Source organism: Nomascus leucogenys, chromosome 1a, assembly GCF_006542625.1.
Source record: "Nomascus leucogenys isolate Asia chromosome 1a, Asia_NLE_v1, whole genome shotgun sequence".
Taxonomy (NCBI): Eukaryota; Metazoa; Chordata; class Mammalia; order Primates; family Hylobatidae; genus Nomascus; species Nomascus leucogenys.
In genome coordinates, this window is record NC_044381.1 from 36,874,414 (window position 1) to 36,894,805 (window position 20,392).

The 20,392-nt window shown below is 38.9% G+C and overlaps 1 protein-coding gene and 1 pseudogene across 8 annotated transcripts in view; one reads left to right on the plus strand and one right to left on the minus strand.

The window, feature by feature from the left end:
• Window positions 1–2,018: 2,018 nt before the first annotated feature.
• LOC115830946 lies at window positions 2,019–4,525 on the plus strand (annotated as a pseudogene). Its single transcript, XR_004026498.1, has one exon. The product of XR_004026498.1 is annotated as a dnaJ homolog subfamily A member 1 pseudogene (transcript).
• Window positions 4,132–20,392, minus strand: part of NCBP1 (nuclear cap binding protein subunit 1) — a 38,869-nt gene continuing 22,608 nt past the window's right edge. For all 7 annotated transcript variants that reach the window (XM_003260538.4, XM_030796397.1, XM_030796531.1 and 4 more), the window contains 11 exons: window positions 20,259–20,321; window positions 19,938–20,012; window positions 17,322–17,425; window positions 15,013–15,135; window positions 13,911–14,013; window positions 13,020–13,113; window positions 11,648–11,751; window positions 9,204–9,318; window positions 7,102–7,230; window positions 6,063–6,176; window positions 4,132–4,673 (listed from right to left, as the gene is read on the minus strand). In XM_003260538.4, coding sequence (XP_003260586.1) covers window positions 4,560–4,673; window positions 6,063–6,176; window positions 7,102–7,230; window positions 9,204–9,318; window positions 11,648–11,751; window positions 13,020–13,113; window positions 13,911–14,013; window positions 15,013–15,135; window positions 17,322–17,425; window positions 19,938–20,012; window positions 20,259–20,321 — 1,138 coding nt within the window. In that variant the 3' untranslated portion in view covers window positions 4,132–4,559. The remainder of the gene's footprint in view (window positions 4,674–6,062; window positions 6,177–7,101; window positions 7,231–9,203; window positions 9,319–11,647; window positions 11,752–13,019; window positions 13,114–13,910; window positions 14,014–15,012; window positions 15,136–17,321; window positions 17,426–19,937; window positions 20,013–20,258; window positions 20,322–20,392) is intronic.

Sequence of the window (20,392 nt, forward strand, 5' to 3'; positions counted from 1 at the left end):
TCATGTTTCCTGTACTCTTGGGGCCTCTATTGCGGGCCTTAACGTTAGTATAGATAGCTTTTTAAATGCTGGATTAAAATGGAAAAGAGCTGTTTTCATGGTTGAATATCTGACTGTTGATCAAAGAAGGCACTGATGTTTATTGTAAGCAGTGCTAACATTTACTGAGCACTTACCAACCAGGTGCCAGGCATGCACCTAAGTGCCTTAGGAGTATGTTCATTTAGTCCCAGGCTTGCTTCCATGCTGCTTTCAGACATCTAAGGAAAGGAAGTGACAACCCAATCTCACATCACTGCAGGCATTTACATCAACTTTAGTGAAATTTTCCTGTATCGTCAAAAGAATTATTGGGTTTATGCATTATTTTTTGACAAAAACAAATTCCAGTTAAAATAACCTGATACTTTCAAATTGTTTGACATGACATTTTATCCTACTGTACAAATAGAATAGGAAGTTTAAACATTTCCGTTTTTTTCTTTAGTGGAGATTATGCTTGGAGAAAGGCTAAGTCAAAACAAGTCATGTCCAAATAATTCCGACTACACAGAAATGTTTGTGTATTTTTCAAGTTTGATTTCTTTAAACACCTTCACACTCAGTGACTGATATGTGCTATGCTAAATATTACAGCTCAGTAAAAATTGATTCTGAATGGGCGGCAAGATGTCTCTGGGGAAAAGAGCTTTCAGCTTGATGACAACAGAATAACTAGGGGTTCAGTTTGTTGCAAGGGCACTGTAGGGGGGAAAAGGAGCTCTTGGGTCAACTGGATCTAGGTTCAAATTCCACTTACTAGCTGTGGACCCTGGGTAAATTACTCCAAAAGCCTGTTTTTATCTGTAAAGAGGGCACAATCATCTCTCAAAGGACTGTCTGAAGTAGTTAATAGGGTGAACCTATAGCACCTGGCACATAATAACCACTAGTTAATAAGCATGTATTACCAAGGCCACTATATTACAGAAAATAGATTTGTCTAGTTAAGGGATGCTTCTATTCACCATCTACACTGTTGTCAGTTTAAGACAATCCTGGTATCCAGACATCACTAACAGCTAAACCTGCTCTACATAGGTTGACAAGGTCCCTTCCTCACCTTTCATTTCCAAGTATAATTATAAATTAGGAAAACAGTATGTTTACTTTGACAAAAGCATGTTAAATTGCACCAGCACAATTTAACAGAATATTTATTGCAAGGTATGATGTACAGTGACGTGCCATCTTTTGTCTGTATGAACTTCATTACTGGGGACAGCAACTGTTGAATGTTTGCTCTTACACCTTTATTTCTTCAAAACTCAATTCCTAGTTGTTTTTCCATACACTTAAGCTGCTAGACTGGGACACAGCAGGACCACATCAGCAAACAGCTGTTAAAAGCAACCATTATAGAGGAAGAGAGGACCAAGAGAAATTAAAACCTACAAATTTCTCTAGAATGTGGATCAAACATAACTAGCCACACTTTTCAGTACATTGTGAGATTACAAAGCAGTTTCGAGTCAAAGTTACCAATCCCTTAAAGGTTATCCTTTGGTTTTTTGAGACAGGAGTCATTTTAAACTACAGTTGACCCTTGAACAACATGGGGTTAGGGATGCTGACACCCCGCATAATAAAAAATTTGCATATAACTTTTGACTCCCCCAAAACTTAACCACCAGTAGCCCACTGCTGACTGGAGACTTACAAATAGTAAACAGTTGATTAACTCATTTTGTATGTTATATGCTATATATTTTTTTCCCTCTTTTTTGAGACGGAGCCTCACTCCATTGCCCAGGCTGGAGTGCAGTGGCACGATCTTGGCTCACTGCAACCTCCACCTCCCGGGTTCAAGCGATTCTCCTGTCTCAGCCTCCTGAGTAGCTGGGACTACAGGCTTGTGCCACCACGCCTGGCTAATTTTTTGTATTTTTAGTGGAGATGGGGTTTCACCATGTTAGCCAGGATGGTCTTGATCTCCTGACCTTGTGATCCACCCGCCTCAGCCCCCCAAAGTGCTGGGATTACAGGTGTGAGCCACTGCACCCAGCCCATATGCTATATTCTTATGAAGCTAGAGAAAAGAAAATAAAATCATGGGAACTTTCCAGAACACTCGGTGAGAGGCAGAGGAGTGGTAAATGCCCGAGCTGCACACAGCTCTGCGCTCCTTCCCGCTCCCTCACACACCAGCCTCAGCCCGCACAGGCAGTAGAAGATTGTGAAAGAAACAACTTAGCTACTCAGGAAGAACTGAAAAAGGCTTATAGGAAACTGGCCTTGAAATACCATCCTAAGAATACAAATGAGAGTTTAAACAGTTTTCTCAAGCTTATGAAGTTCTCTCTGATGCAAAGAAAAGGGAATTATATGACAAAGGAGAACAGGCAATTAAAGAGGGTGGACCAGGTGGCGGTTTAGGCTCCCCCATGGACATCTTTGATATGTTTTTTTGGAGGAGGAGGAAGGATGCACTGAGAAAGGAGAGGTAAAAATGTTGTACATCAGCTCTCAGTAACCCTAGAAGACTTATATAATGGTGCAACAAGAAAACTGGCTCTGCAAAATAATGTGATTTGTGACAAATGTGAAGATAGAGGAGGTAAGAAAGGAGCAGTAGAGTGCTGTCCCAATTGCCGAGGTACTGGAATGCAAATAAGAATTCATCAGATAGGACCTGGAATGGTTCAGCAAATTCAGTCTGTGTGCATGGAGTGCCAGGGCCATGGGGAGCGGATCAGTCCTAAAGACAGATGTAAAAGCTGCAACAGAAGGAAGATAGTTTGAGAAAAGAAGATTCTAGAAGTTCATATTGACATTCTTCTCACCAGCTCCAGTAGCAGTGTAGCCATCTCCTGTTTGGAGAGCTGCAGCAAGCACCTCCCAACACTTTAACCAAACAGAGTCAGAAGTGCTTCGTTCCTGAATAAAAGATGAAACATGAAAAAAAAGAAAAAAGAAAATAAAATCATAAGAAAAAATATATTTACTATTTAATAAGTAGAAGTGGATCATCATAAAGGTCTTCATCCTCATCATCTTCATGTTGAGCAGGCTGAGGAAGACAAGGGGCTGGTCTTGCCATCTCAGGGGTGGAAAAAAACCCGTGTGTAAGGGGACTCACACAGTTCAAATCCATGTTGTTCAAGGGTCAATTGTAATTATATATAATTACATAGTTTGTGCTGTGCTTAAGCAATGGGAAGGAGAAACAGTATAAACAAAAATATTTAGCCAAGAGCCTGGGTTTTAGTCCTCTAGTAACCGGCCACGCAACCTGGATTTTTCTGGATATTTTGTATTTTGTCTTAAATAGTATGGTATTTAAAAATTCTAGGAATTCCCATTTATTAAGCAGACTACATTCTGTAGCCACTAAAATGTATGATAAACCAAAGCAAAAATATATCAAAATATGCAAAATGTTTAATGCATCATAAACTTGGGATGTAATAAGAAAAAATTATACCTATTTTGTGCAAATGCACAACAACACTACCAGTAGTTGTAGGATTACTGGTAATTTTTTTCTAAGGTTGAATGAAAAAAGTCTAAAAATCCTTGAAATTTGGAATGCCAGACAATTCTTCATATTTGTGTATTATTTTACAAACTGCTGTAGATATTTCAGCATCAATACCATACAGGAAACAAGCTCAGGACTTCGTAGTTTTTTGGATCAGGTTCCATTCCGTATAAACAAAATCTAAACTCACATCTAATTCAGGGTATAGTTTCAGTCAATCTGACCACTTCTACATCCACTTTAGTATTCTGTAACTCACTGTAAGACCTCGGACAAATAACCCCAAGGCTAGAGGAAGTGAGTAGATGCTCTAAGATAATGGTGACCAAACCTGGAATCACCTGGGGAAACTTTAAGGATTACTGAGGATGTCTGCGTTCCACCCCCAGACGGTGGTTTAAATTTCAAAATAACTTGAAAGAGTCCCAGGTGATTTACATTAACACAAATTTGAGAACTACTCTTCCAACTAGTAACACTTTTATTACTAACAAGTCGTGTCTTAAAGACACTACTTAAAAATACTTTGAAGAGAAAATTTCAAATGGAGAACACCTTCAGTAAGAAACCACCAGTTTTAGAGTGAGATGATAAATCATGAAATGCCAAAGTTTAAAAACCATACTTTTAGTTTTATTTCAGCCATGTTAATTCATCCCCAAGCTGTGAGAAGTTATGCTACTGGGTAGCTGGGTAAACCCATCAGTTCTATATACTATGTAAGGTTGACCTCTAGTGTTTCACATACCTCAAACCAATTATTTTGTGCCTTAAGGAGAAAAAAAATAACAAACTGATCACAGAGAAGTTGTATCTGTCACATATATAATACATCATGGTCATAGTCACATTACTGCCGTTAGGAAGTATTTGCTTTTCAGGGCAATTAAAAGTAATGCCATCTTATTCACTGTCCTCTTCCCCCTTTGTTTCCTTTAAGAAGTGAAAGGATACTACAAGAAAGCAAGCATTCAAACCATCAAAAAATAAGACAAATTAAGATATTAAAAAAAATCTTGACATGAGGAAAAAATGACCCTTAGGCCTGCAGGGCACAGAACTGCTGGAACACGGCCAAGATATGAGGGTCTAATTCAGCAGTGAAGAGAAGGTTCTCCAGGGTCACCATGTACTGCTGGATTATTTGGTGATGCTGTGGACACAGAAAAGGGGGTAGTTAGGTCAGGAAAAAGCATATAAGCGATCTTGTTGAACTCAACATTTCCTTCAGCAGCCCACCCATGCTGCAGAATGATGAAAAAAGGAAGGGGAAAAAAAAGTGCTGATAGGAATAATGGACCCCTGAAAATCCCCAACATTAAAAAAATAAAAAGGGAAATGAAAAAAATGGATGCTCAATAGCTTTTTAAAAAATCCAGTTCTTACCAACTTCTATGTAAATAGAATTCATGATTCAAGGCAGTGGCAGCAGTGCCTGCTTGCTGCTAGTACTATTACAGACTAGGCTCAGCTGGCCCTCTCCCCAGTCAGGGCATAATACATTATGACTTTTTAAAAAGCAGCCAAACAGGGACTGACAGGAAGATAGTCAGAAAATGAAATACTCTTTTCTATGTGTTCCTCTATAAGCCATGAATACACTCAGAGATTCTTATAGGACTAGAGACTGTTAAAGCTTTTAAAACTGGCAGTAACTATAAAATCAGAGGGAATTCCTACTTGGAGGCTCAAAGAATTGAACTTAGAGTGACTTCTACATTAATCATTCTTCTAGAATGCACAAATGAAGATTTAGGGGAGTAGTGTCTGAAGATACAATGAATTAGCTCCACTCTCCTATATACCTTTAACTTAAATCTAGGTGAGAATAGGTGCTGGCATTTTGCTTTTGCAGAGAGACCCTAGGGAGCTTACCTTGATTCTGTGGACGGTTTACCAACTGAACATTGGATAACATTGGCTTTTTAGGGACTTATAAATCCAATTACTGTCCTCTTGATATTTTTGTCCTCTACATTTTATATTACAGCTAAGATCCCCAGCATAGAAAATGACAATTAAGAGACTGGACACCGTGGCTCACGCCTGTAATCTCAGCAGCACTTTGGGAGGTGGGGGCAGATTGCCTGAGGTCAGGAGTTTGAGACTAGCCTGGCCAACATGGTGAAACCCTGTCCCTACTAAAAATACAAAAATTAGCCAGGAGTAGTGACAGGTGCCTGTAATCCCAGCAATATGGGAGGCTGAGGCAGGAGAATTGCTTAAACCTAGGAGGTGGAGGTTGCAATGAGCTGAGATCGTGTCACTGCACTCCAGCCTGGGCAACAGAGTGAGACACCATCTCAAAAAAAAGGTGGGGCAGGGGGTTGTTGGGGGGGTGGCAATTAGGAATCTAAGTGGTACAGAATCAGTTTAAGCCTAAATATTCTGATGAGCAATGGTAGCAGCAAACGGACATGAACTAAAGGGTCTAACAGGTACTATGTAACTTCCTAACAAATTTGACAAGGATTTTTTTTAATGAAAAATCTTTGTGGCTGAGAATAGTTTGTTTATTATCTAATCGAAGTTCCCCACATACCTGTAAGAAGATCTGCTGCAGCCTCTCTATACAGTTCTTATACCATGGTGTTAATACACTGGTCCCATCAGTTTCGCATCGTACTAAGTGCTCGGTCAAGATCATGATAAACCGCTGGAAAGGGAGAAGGAAGTTAAGGTAGTACTAGAGATAGAATATTATACTTCGGAAAAAAAATTAATGACAGGCCGGGCGCGGTGGCTCACGCCTGTAATCCCAGCACTTTGGGAGGCCGAGGCGGGCGGATCACGAGGTCAGGAGATCGAGACCATCCTGGCTAACACAGTGAAACCCCGTCTCTACTAAAAATACAAAAAATTAGCCGGGCGAGATGGTGGGCGCCTGTAGTCCCAGCTACTTGGGAGGCTGAGGCAGGAGAATGGCGTGAACCCTGGGGGGCGGAGCCTGCAGTGAGCCGAGATAGCGCCACTGCACTCCAGCCTAGGCGACAGCGAGACTCTGTCTCAAAGAAAAAAAAGAAAAAATTAATGACAAAGAAACCCCAAAGTATTGCTTGTTCCACCCTGTCTTTGTGGTGTGTGTGCCCAGCTTCCATTATTCATGAAGTCAACCTAGAAAGGCAGACTGGTAATAACATGAGTTGGTACATCCTTCCTGGCAATACATAAAGACCTTTAATGTCTTAAATTACTTATCCTAGTAATATTACTTCCTGGAATCTATCCTAACGAAGTAATCAGAAATGTTAACAGGAATCTATGCATTAAAATGTTCATGGAAGGAAAATGATCAGCAAGGAGGAATAATTAAACGAGACATATATAAAAAAAGCAACCCACAATTTTTTTTTCAAGCATGGAGAAATGCTCATGCAAGAATACTAAGTAAACAGCAGAGAAACTCAGAGACATACATGGTTGTCTCTGAGTAGTGAACTTTTATTTCCTTCCTAAATTTTTGTATTTTTAATCTCTTCTATAAATGAATGTGTATTCCTTTTACAATGAAAAATAACATTTTTAAAAACTAAAGAAATGTATTGTTTCCTTTTATGTATAAATGTCCCAAGCCAAGATACCTGAAATATGACAAGGAAAAGATTCTTTTGTTCACTCTGAGCAGATTCCACTTTTTCTTGAAGTCGTTCTATTTGTTCCTCAAGAACCCCGTCTTTCCTGTCACTGCTTCTGTCGTCATCATCACTTCGCTACAGAAGGCAAAGGAACAAAAGGAAAATACCATTTAGATTCCAGTGTGTTAAATCTCCTCCAGGGGAAGCATTTTACTGTGTCTGGCCAAATGTTAAGACTTATATTCTATAGTGAAAGTACCCCCCACCCTGCCACCCACACACATATACCTCAAAGTCCTGTTGTGGTTCAGAGACACTGTCTTCTCACTCAGAAATTCCATGGGTTCTTATCTAGGCCAGGGAAATTTAGTGGCACTTGTCTTGGTAACAACATGGGGGACTTGGCTACAATTTATCACTATTTGACCATTTGAGCAGTAACAACAGGGAGACAGCTTGCTAATCACTCATCTGCTAATGGGCCATATAGAAAAACTGGGCAAGTACTATGGGCCAAGGCTGCTCATTCTTGTTATAATTTAGAAATGGCTGCAGCCGACATAAAATAATTCAAAGTGGGCTGTTTAAGACTTTTTGCTGGCAATGATGGGCTCAATATACTCCTGAAAGCTGTAATAATTCCTCCCCCCCCGCCCAGCTCACTCTGAAGAGTTTATAGAATTTTTTCTTTTTAAAGGAAAAGAAAAACAAGGCATGGTTTATTTCCATTTTACAGAGAAAGGAATAGCCTGAGAGGTTAGATGACTTTCCCAGCATTACCCAGTCAGAAAGTGGCAGAGCCAGAACGTGGCTCTAGGTGTTACATACCAAGGTACTTTCAGCAAGAAGGTGGCATCACTGAACCTAGAAAGCCCGGTAATTCTTCGAGGTAATACTTAACTGCTAAGGCCCCATCTACTGATCTCCTCTCCGCTTTAAGCAAAATTATCAGAACCCTGCTCTCGGATTTCATAGAATCTTGCTTTTCTCTCTATAAACATAGCCCATTTATGAGGTCTGCTCTATGTTCTAGACACGTGGGTACACGACTGTCCTTTCCTGACACCACTCAAAGGTAAGGCTCTGGAGCACTACTACCTAATAGGCCTTTCTTCAGTGGGGCCAATGTTATATAAACATGTGCGGCCTGTTACGACCGCAACCACACGTTACTACTGAGCACCTGAAATATGGTGGTGTGACCAAAGAACTCAATGTTAAATTGTATTTAACTAAACTAAAATAGTCACATGCAGCTAGTGGCTACTGTGTTGGACAGCACATTTCTAGAAACAGTGTGGCATGAGAGAAGTCTCTGGAGTCTGACAGACCTGTGTCAGAACCTAGCTCTGGTCATTTACCAGCTATGCAACCTACTAGCTATGTTACTTAACTTCTCTATGTCTCACTTTATAACATCTGCAAAATGAGATGACACCATTTACCTTACAGTATTTCAGGTCTGTGAGTGTTTATATCCACATATGTATACAGGTATGTCTACATGGAGACTGGTACTCAAACTTGCGAAAGGTTCCTATAGGGCACTAAACTCAACTTTTTTTTTTCCACCTTCTATTATGGTAAATATGCATAACACTGGAAAATACTTTCATAATGAATAGTAGTATCATATTAAGTCACTCACTGCTTCCCTCCAAAATGGCTAAAATACTAAATTAATACTATGAGAAGTATTCTGTTAACTTGGGAATGACTGTCCCATTCCTCCTCACAGTATGGGGAAAGTGTTAAGTATCTATAGTCTTTTCCCTCTTCCCCCAGAGACTCCTATAGAAATACAAGTGTCCTCTTCCCTTCTGCTACTTCCCTTGTGCAAACATGAGGCCGACCCAGAGATGGTGAACTATGGGAAGTGAAGTTTGTGGCTTCCTGAACTGGTTCATCATGCAGTGTAACAGCACACAACACACTACCTGCTCCTTCCTCCTCTTCTGCTTCTGCATTAATTTGGGCTCAGAAAAATTTCTGCTCTGCATTAATTTGGGCTCAGAAAAAAAATGAAATATCATCAAGATAATGAACTCTGAATCCTCTCCAGAGTTTCTGGTATATTTTCTTTAACTACAAGTTTACACAAAACTTACCCGTTTGTGTTGCCTAGCAAGTTTCTCTTTAGCTTCTTCCAGCTCTTTCTGGATCTTCAGGACATGTTTGTTCATCTTACGAATTGTAGAGTGCAAAATTTCCCAAACAAACAATCTTAAAGAAATATGGCATTCGGTTATTGTATGTCAAGCTATGGTTACAGAAAATAAAACCTTTCAACTTTTATAATTTCATTCTTAACAGCTGATACAGCCTTCTGTCCTTTGGGCTGAATTAGTCATATTTCTCCAGCAATACTTATGAATTGGTCTTTTATTGTAAATTGTGCAAGTATCTATCTTCACACCCATTAGATTCAGGTGAGTCCCCTGAGGGCAGCACTGTGTAGTCATTTTTCTTATTTCCATCCCTTACCAGAGGTACATACTCACTGAATTGAAATGGCAAACTATGATGGACATTAACATTAAAAATGGAAATACATTTTTCCTCTCCTAAATGTAAACACTATGTGTAGAAATTTTCTCAAAATGGTGACCTAACCTGAGACTTATTTCACATGCTTCATACTATTTAACTAGCACACACTCAGCCAATTATTCTCTCGGAATGTTTAAGAAACTCATTAGTTGATAATAGTTATCAATTGATGGGCTCTAAGAATGAGATAATTATATGTCAGCTTTCTTACTAGCAAATACATACTAAGATCACTTTGTGGGTGCTTTAAAATGTTTGTTGCGTAAATGTTTTTTTTTTTTTCTTTTAAAAAGTAACTTCTCAGCTACTTTTATGTCTATAAACTAGGTCTCCTAACCCAGCACAGAATAGTACAGTTGGCCCTTGAACAATACAGGTTTGAACTGTGCAGGTCCATTTACACATGGGTTTTCTTCCACCTGAGACAGTAAGACCAACCCCTCCTCTTCCTCAGCCTACTCAATGTGAAGATAATGAAGATGAAGACCCTTATGATGATCCACTCTCACTTCATGAATGTTTCCTCTCTTATGATTTATTGTAAGAATACAGGATATAACACATACAACACAAATATGTGTTAATCGACTACGTTATCACTAAGGCTTCTGGTCAACAGTAGGCTACCAGTTAAATTTTCCATGCAGTTAAAAGTTCCATGCAGATTTTTGACTGTGTGGGGGTAGAGTGGGTGGGGCGAAGTCGGTGTCTCTAACCCCTGATGTTGTTCAAGGGTCAACTGTACTTCCTTCTACAAATTTTGACCCAAATAATAGTTTAAGATATTAAAACAATCTGTTCACAAAACTCCAAGTCTAGAATGTTAGGAAACAGGACAAAAGAACAGAGCACTTTAACTCTGGAGGGGGTGGACTATAGTCAGGGAAAAGTTTGCAGAGTTACAAATATTTGAGCTAGGTGTTAAACAGATGGAGCTGCTGAGCGCTATACAGATTCCAGAATGCCTGGGTTTGAATGCTGGCTCTGCGCTTAGTTGTGTGACTTTGGGCAGGATAAAGCACTCTGTGACACTTCCCTATTCTGTAAAATGTGGACAATAATGGAACCTCCTCTATGGTGATGCGGTAAGGATAAAACGAATTGAAAACGTAAATCACTCAGGACAACGGTTAAAACATACTCGGGTGGTTAGTTTTCTGAGAGTTTACAAATCTGAAAAGGTTTTTCTGTTGTCTTTATTTGTGAAGGCCAACCTGGCCAGTATGACAACCTTAGATCACACCCTATCACCCTAACAATTCAGTATATTTCTGATCAGTGCCCTCTGGCAGTAACAGATACAGTGGAAAAGTTAAAGGTTGTGATGGACTTTTATGTTTTTACAAGTAATTTGCTTTAGTTTCCTGCTTTGTGTCAACTCTTGCTGTCCTGGTCCTATCAACTGTAAAGTCCGTGAACTTCACAAATAAGAACGAAACAGCAAAAACTTTCTTTCCGTTAGGGGGAATGAGTGCAGAATGAATCTTCTGCATTAAACCTAAGATTATGACTGTGGTGAGAACCCCTTTCCCCCATCCCTCAGGCGTCTTGGTAATCACCAAGCTTTCCCGGATCCCTCCATGATTTATTCTACTTTGTTTCTCCTACTTTGTTTCTCCTACTTTCTGGTGTGCATTCTAGGTGCCATCCCCACTGAAGCTGGAACCCTTCCCGAGTTCCATCTGGACTAGCTGAGACTCTGCACATAGCTGGCTCTTGCTAGTTTTCTCTCCCAACTGTCTGGATCCTTCATCAGGATTTCTACTTCACTGGCTTAGTCTTGATTCAACTTAAGAGGGTCCCCGTTAAGAGACGCTGCAACCTGACAGGCTGTGTATGTTTCCACTGTCTAGGAATTTTTGCCACGTCCAATCCTACCAGATTGGACCGTTAGTATATTAATATCAACCTGGTTTGGACCAGAATTTGAAGCTTATGTATAAGAGACCACACATATATCAATTCTTAGGGAACACAAGTTTCATAAAATAATTTATATTACCTGGTAAAGTCACGAGATAGTTCTGAAGAGAAGATCCAATTTGCTACTGCAGCACAATCAACTATTTGTGTACGAATCATCTTATCCACTAGTACAGCAATCATCTACAATGAGAGAAGAATTATTCAAGTAAATCACACACACACACACATACACACATATATGTATGTGCCACCACACTGCTGCTATAAAATTAAAATAGGAGGGCTATAAAATTTAGTTTTGGTGGCTATGGAATTGATTGATCAATCTGACCATTAGGTCTTTTTTTTTTTGGAGACAGAGTTGCTCTGTCACCCAGGCGGGAGTGGAGTGGCACGATTTCAGCTCACTGTAACCTCCACCTCCTAGGTTCAAGCAATTCTCCTGCCTCAACCTCCTGAGCAGCTGAGATTACAGGTGTGCACCACCATGCCCGGCTAATTTTTGTAATTTTAGTATAGACGGGGTTTCACCGTGTTGCCTAGGCTGGTCTCGAACTCCTGGCTTCAGGAATTCAGGTAAGAGCCACCACGCCTGGCCTGATCATTAGGTCTTAAGATTTATTCTCCCCTTTGCTTTGCCCTAGCACTACAAGAAACAGGTTGACTAAACAAAAACCCTGAATGGTTAACAGTTAAAATTTGAAAAAACTGGCCAGGTGCAGTGGCTCACACCTGTAATCCAGCACACTTTGGGAGGCCGAGGTGGGCAGATCACCTGAGGTCAGGAGTTCAAGACCAGCCTGGCCAACATGGTGAAACCCCATCTCTACTAAAAATACAAAAATCAGCCAGGTGTGGTGGTGGACGCCTGTAATCCCAGCTACTCAGGAGGCTGAGGCAGGGGAATCACTTGAACCCAGGAGTCGGAGGCTGCAGTGAGCCAAGACTGTGCCACTGCACTCCAGCCTGGGTGACAGAGTAAGACTCTGTTTCCAAAAAAAAAATTTAAATTTCAGATATTTACCTATTCAAAAAAATACATAATTTCGAAGAACCCCAGAAGTTAAATGTAAAACAATGTTTTATCGTTACAAACTCAACTGTTTTATGAAATTTATTTAAATGTTTCTTTATCATACACAATATATATCAAGGTTTGAGAAATCTGGAGCTTGTATTTAGAAACTGGATAGACTAGATAAACTTTTTGCTGAACATTTAAAATATGTTGAGATATTATAGTTCAAAACCAAATCATAATAATGATTGCTCTTTCAAGAATGAATCAAACATCATTACTCCCATAGCACTGAAAGAATTAGATCTAAAAACCATTATCTAGGCAGAGTCAAATTTCATGTTTTACAAACAAAACAATGGCAATTAATGGCCTTATTTTTATACCCATACAATCAGAGCTTCAACATGTCTAATTAAATAATTTTTACCTGTGGATGGTTCCTCCAGACCTCGAACATAACTCTTAGCACATGTAACTTTCCTTCATCACTTTCAGCTAGGGTTTTGAAGACTTCATGAAACCTTTTGATAATGGTGGGAAAAAAATACCATATGTACTTATTCATTAAACATTTTAGTGTTTTCAAAGCCTTTCCAACGTTACTCAATTTATAATGCAATATATAAATGCAAAATAACTAAGTATTAACCATTAAGGATGCAAAAAGTATGATTACAGATTCATAGTTTTTAAGGAAGCTGTCACAAAATCTCAAGACATTTACAATATACTACCGTTAGCCCAGGGCTATAGTTTACAATAGGTAAGGACTAAGGAACTGTCTTCAAACATGGTGAAATATTCAAACTGCATCTTCTGTGGGAAACCTGCAAGTAATATAAAGCCTTGGAGACAGAGATGGGGTGAGATGTCCAGTTTCTCTGCTTGGCTGAAGGAAAATCTATGTGCTCTTTCTTCCTTTGGACGCTGACAAGTTAAAAACATCTGTCTTTAGATGCCAACCTTTGGGTGACTCCCAAAAATGTAGCTGATTCTAATTTCTTCTTACATTGCTTTAGAAAGATACTTAGCGTGGGAACTTCCAACTGCATATGACTGTCCTAAAAATCTAGGTTTTTCACTAGTTTCTTTAAATGTCTAAATGAAAAAAGCACTTACCATGTACATATGCCAACTGTACAGACTGACAGAAGCCTTAGGATATGGATTTTAGCTACCACAAACCCAAACCCACTGTATCCAATTATACATTATTAAGATCTTCATATTCAACAATCTTAGGTAAAAATTAGCATAACACTGGTGTTCACCAAGCAAAGTTCCAAACCCTCAAGAAAGGCTCTGTATTCATACATACTTTGCAAGAGCACTGAAGGAGTGGCTGAATGATTTGGCTGCCAAGTGTAGCAGAGTCTGTACAAAGACTTCTATTTTCAATGGGTTAAAACTGAATCCTTCATCTGAAAAACATTTTATAGTAAAACAGAAAAATATAAGTACAGCAATTCCTTGGTGCCTTACCTCAAATGCTAAATAGATGGTTGCTCACATCTATACACAGATATTTGTGTAATGTTTTTTAGTTCTAATAAACAATAAAAGACTGTCACTGATTTCAAACACTGAAAATATGAAACCACTTGTAATTTTAACTCTTAGTTTTATGTGACTGTCTTAATTCTATCATCCATTCCTTGAAAAAAAAAAAACACCACACAGGTTTCCTTATTCATAGTCTCTATTATATTAATACCCCCCCCAAAAAAAAAAAAACAAAAAACAAAACCCAGCAAACCCTTAACACTTATGTCTTAAGATGTCTGACAACATCTAAATTTAATGCCATCATTTTGGCTTATGCTTTCTAAACTTATTTTCTCTAATATCATAATACAAGTTTCCTAGAGATATCCAAACAAAATCCCAGTAATAAATACCCAAGGGCCACTAATATCTTATTTTGATTCAGTAGTTTTTCTATGTGCATATCCATTTATTGATTCAGGCAACTGTATAAATTATTTTGTCTATTTTCCCACTCTTGCCCAGAAAAACTCCTAGGATTCTGGTTGGAATTACATGGTATATAACTGAGTAAATGTTAAGCATTATTATTCTAATAGCTTAACTTGGAGAAAACATCCAACTTTATAACACACCAAGTCTTTCTATTCAGGAACTTCTCTACGGTGAAAGCAGGGGTTAAAAATCCTTGAATGGTAACATATTTCACTTTGTATTTACGATGAAGTTTATATTCTTAACTAAGCTATATCACAGGAATGTTAAGATCTCTTTTTATATAAGGGGAAAATACCTGGGGTGCTAAGAACAACAGTCTGAACAGGTCAAACAGATATAGATATATTGCTTTAAGAGCATGATGTTGCCAGAGTTATGTTTATGCTTTAAGTTGGCCTATACATAGTTCCACTTAAGAAATACTGAATTCCACTTACCGTCATCATCATCCTGGTTAGGATTTGGTACATCTTTCAGAATGCTGAAGATTTCATCATTGGTTGCCTTACTTTTAAAGGCAACAGCTAAACAGAGGGCAACAGAATGTCCAGGAAGAGAATCTAAACACAGAATTGGGGGTAAAGGGAATGACAGATCAGGTTTCAAGACTATTCTAATGAACAGTTAAATAACTGAGAAAAAATTTTTTTTAAATTCTTCCTTTCAAAATAGGATGCTCTTTATCTCAAGGTCAATATTTAATCTGTATAAAAATACCATATGTGAAAGCTTTTTCTAATAGGTTAATGGTTTTTCACCTAAAAAGGGACAATTCTCATTTCAACAATTCATTAAGGACACTTAGCTAAGTAAAATTTAGAGTACATCCTCAAGATGAATGGTAAGGAGGAAAGTGGACACAGTTAACCTGTCTTTTAATGCCCTCAACTCTCCTGGGCTCAAAATCCCAAAACCAACGTACTTCTCTTTCATTTTGCCAACACCCACTTCCTCTTTCTTTCCTCGGGACCGTGGAAATGAAGTCTGAGTCTCAACAAGGTAATGGCTGCCAACTTTAGAGAGGTTTTTGTTTTTGTACTTTTCTTTTTTGCTGAGTCCACAAGCTTGAATCTACGTAAGTCAGATGCTCATGTGATGGGACTCCTTGTATTTACTATTGGTTGGTATCAGTTGAGTCCTTATTATAAAAATTTGTGCTAATATACACCGTAAGGCATCACCAGAGCAACAAGAAATCTGCTTTTAATGTAAGGTAGACAAAGAGGTAACAAAAAAGGCAATCCTGTCATAGAGTATGAGTTACTGGAATGAATAAAGTAAATTACAACAGTCATGTGAGGACAGTCATATTACACCTGCTGTGAGCTTTTTCTCTAAAAGAAAGAAGGCGAAGAAAAACAGAATCCCCTGTCACCAGTCTACATTCTAGCGGGGGAACCAAGATATTCACATTAGACACAGCCAGGAAGCAATACAAAACTGGCTTGCTAAAGGTTAAAAAATATTTACAGCTATTGAGCTTGGGCTAGAATCTAGGAGAAAAGGAAGTGGAGCTAGAAAGGGCTTTCCAGACTGGGGTAATGGCAAAGCCAAGAACAAGGACTATGGAAAAAATAAAAAAGTACATGAACCTGGCAGAAGTTGAGGTCCATGTGGGGAGAAGTGAAAAATAACAAAGTAGGAACAATGGTTATGAAGGCCTTGAATGCTCGGCTGTTATTCCTATAGGGATAAAAGAAAGCTTAATCTTCAACAAAAGTCTGAGCTTTCTGATAGCAAAGACTATACCTTATCATTCTCGGAATGAGTACAAGACAAAACTCAAAACCCGGCACTTCTAAGTGCTGCATGAACCTTTGATCTGCCAAAAAGCACAGTGGCTAACAGCATGGCCACTCAGTTAGTGCACCTACGCCTGAATTTGGGCTCCACCACTCAAAAGCAATCTCATTCTAGCTTGACCTCTTGGAAGTCATTTCCTCATTGTAGTTTTGATAATCATATCTATTTTTCAGAGTTGACATAATGAAATAGGAAATGTACCAGGACCAACACAGTTTATTTCAAGGAAAACAGGTAGTCAGAGACAGAGGTGGAGAAACAGGCACACAGTATGAAAAGCAAGGAACAGCAGAAAGTTGTGAGATACGAAGAACCTCTACACAACACAAAATGGAAGGATCATGGAGGGGCTGTGTTAAGTGTAATCTGCAAAGAACAAGTTGGAAAAACTCCACACCTAACTCTACCAGTGATCAACAATGTATAATACTTTACCTTCATTAAGTGTAAATACTATGCAAAGGGCAAAATGGCACATCAAATTACACTCCCTCATTTATGGTGCAATTTCAGAGATTATGTGACCAAAAGGTAAGAAAATCATAATTAAGAATTTACTTTTAAAGGCATACTGCCACAGAATATGTGCATCTATGTTCTCAATACCACACCTGAACAAGATAATGAATTCAAGTAATCTCCACACCATGACAAATACACATTTTCAGTTTAGTAAGTTCTAACTATAAATTCATCTTGCTATACTTAACACATTCAAAAGAGAAAAAATGATAAGCCAGTAGTAATTAATTTTATCACAACCAAATCCTCAAAATGATGACAGGGCAAATAAAACAGTGGCTAATGATACACCACCTTTCAAATACAGGAAATATAAACCCCAAGAAAAGAAAAAGTTCAGTTTCTCCACTTTAAACAACTAACTTCAGATATACTTGAACTGGTACCTTTTAAAGACAGAGGGATTTGTTTCATTACTTACTGCTACTTTCATCTCCATACTTGTAAATGCAGGTTGGGTTTGCAGGACATAGAGCTGAGAAGGTAGGAGGAACAATATCTAATATACGCTGATGGTAAGACAACCTACAATACAAATAACAGCCTCAGAAAATATCTTTTATCAGTCCCATTCTTTGGTAACACCCAACTTACCTGGAAAGTCACGATCTCCAACAACTTGAACTCAGCTGACAACCAAGAAGTGAAAGGGAAAAAAATCCTTTGAGTTTTTGTCTAAGCCAGCACAACAAATCTCAGGCATACTGCAGAACTTACTGGCTTGCACTGAGGTGTGAGTGAGTGAGCTCATGAGCTTGGTGGCCAAGTATGTGGGGTGATGATGGGGCATGGTGGAGATTACAGTCTGCACGCTTTGGAAACTGGCTGTATTGTATCAAATAAATAAATATTGAGGATAATGGGAACCAAGTTTCTTACTGCCTGAGAAGGTATTTACAAATCATGGTAGAGAAGAAGTGTAGAAATAAGCTATTGAGTTGGAATTGGAGGCATATATACACACAGGTGGACATTATAAAAATAGTTATGGATGGATGGATGTGTGTCCACCAAGAGGCTTAGAACCAGTGACACCCCAATGGCAACGAGCGTATCAAGTGCCCAGATCTTGGCTCCTAAATACCATATTCCATTACTCCTTTACTAGAAACTAGGGCTCCATGAATAAATAGATGATTCCAGCGATAGGGCAAGAAAATGCAAGATGATCCTAAACATGTTGTTCTAGAAAATAAGGAAATGCTCAATGAATGGCGGGGGACATTAAAAAAAATATATAGAGCTTACCGGGGCTCCTCATGTACATATCAGGGACAATTTGGGCATCACAATAAATGATCCTCATAGTTTATAACCCATCGAATGAAATATAATTAGTCCCTACTGATATATAAATAAAGGAATAAATAAATGGAGGAGAAAGGACAGCTCTTACAGAAGGCCCACTAATAAATGTGGAAAAAATAATGGAAGGAGAAAATCATCACTTGGCAACCATCTTAGTGGTAGCTGCTAAAAGCAGGATGGAGATCTGATAAAGAACAGAGTAAGAGTAAAATTTCAGAATATCTCCCACAAAATACTAATCAATTCTACTAAAGGGAAAAACGGTGAGGTTAAGGTAGAGAAAGCTGGCAGATATTGACATGACCAGGTGGATCAAGATTAACATCACCAGTGGTGGGAATCATGTGCCTCTAGAAGTGACACATCAAGAGGATTAACAATTTAAGACCTCAGTCTGCTCATGAGAAATATCAGAGCAATCCAAGTAAGGTCTAGACTCTTTCAAACTGGTCAAAACACAAAGATAGAAAAAGAATAAGTGTTCAAGACTGAAGGAATCCGAAGAGAATGACAACTCAACACTATACACGTACCTGGATAAGATTCCAGACCAGGCCGGGCACCGTGGCTCATGCTTATAATCCCAGCACTTTGGGAGCCCAACGCGGGCGGATCACGAGGTCAGGAGATTGAGACCATCCCGGCTAACATGGTGAAACCTCGTCTCTACTAAAACTACAAAAAATTAGCCAGGTGTGGTGGTGAGCACCTGTAGTCCCAGCTACCAGGAGGCTGAGGCAGGAGAATGGCGTGAACCCGGGATGTGGCGTTTGCAGTGAGCCAAGATCGTGCCACTGCACTCCAGCCCGGGTGACAGAGCAAGACTCCATCTCAAAAAAAAAAAAACACTCCAGACCAGACAGGAAATACAGACGTTGGAACGGCTGGCAAAATTTCAGTAGCACCTGTGAATTATGTGGTAGGATTGTACCACAGCTAATTTTCTGATCTAAAGGTTGTATGCTGGCTAGGTAGAAGAGTGGTTTTGTTTTGGGAAGATATGTAATGGAACATTAAAGGATAACATTACATCAGCTGGGTATGCAGCTTATTCTCAAAGGAAAACCAATGTAATGGGTCTCTAGGGAGAGACGAAAAGGGAGTAAGCATGAGAGCAAACATGATAAAATGTTAATAGCTATGGAATCTAGGTGAATAGGATACAGAATTCTTTGTAATGTTGTGCCAACTTTTCTATAAATCTGAATTCATTTCATTTATAACATCTTTTTTATTTTATTTTTTTGAGATAAGAGTATCGCTCTGTTGGCCAGATTGGAGTGCAGTGGCGCAATCTTGGCTCAAGCGACTCTCCTGCCTCAGCCTTCCAAGTGGCTGGGATTACAGGCGTTTGCCAACACGCCTCGCAAATTTTTGTATTTTTAGTAGAGACGGGGTTTCCTCATGTTGGCCATGCTAGTCTGAACTCCTGACATCATGTGATCCACCCGCCTTGGCCTCCCGAAGTGCTGGGATTATAGGTGTGAGCCACTGCGCCTGGCCTGTAACATCTTTAAAAGAACTTACTGGCTTAAATTCACATGGAATCTATATGGCATGGTTGCCTAATTCTTTTTAGCCTAAATCTTGATTAAAAATGGGATGGAAGATGAGTAAGTGGATTTTGAATCCAATATTCTGAACACACATCACAAGTGCAGAGAAGAGAAAGAAATCCTCCCAAAGAAGTTAAAAGACCTAAACAAAGGAGAAAACACAAAAAACTTACCTCATACATTTTTCTAGAACTTCTCTTACAAACTTTGGTTTGGGACTTTCAGGATCTTGACTAAGACAATCTGACCTAAGGAGGAAAGGTAGTTTTATCAATGCTTACATAGAATCTGCACTTACACCCATTTGTACTATAATTATCTGTTAACTTATAACAACTTACAAGTTTTGTTAAGTTATAATTGCACTTGTAACTATTTGTACTTAACTACAAATAGTTTCCAAGAAATTAAATATTTTAGACACTTTTAAACATTAGTAGTAAACATTAGTAGTTTTTTGACTACAGAAAAGGATAAAACACACCATCACTTACCAATCTTCCCAGCTCCAACGGAACTGGAAGTTACTTAGATGATGAGAAAACCAATTAATAAACCTATGTAGAGAAGGGGGAGGTAGGCAGAGAAAAAGGAAGAATGGCTGGGATTTAGAACAGTAACTTATATA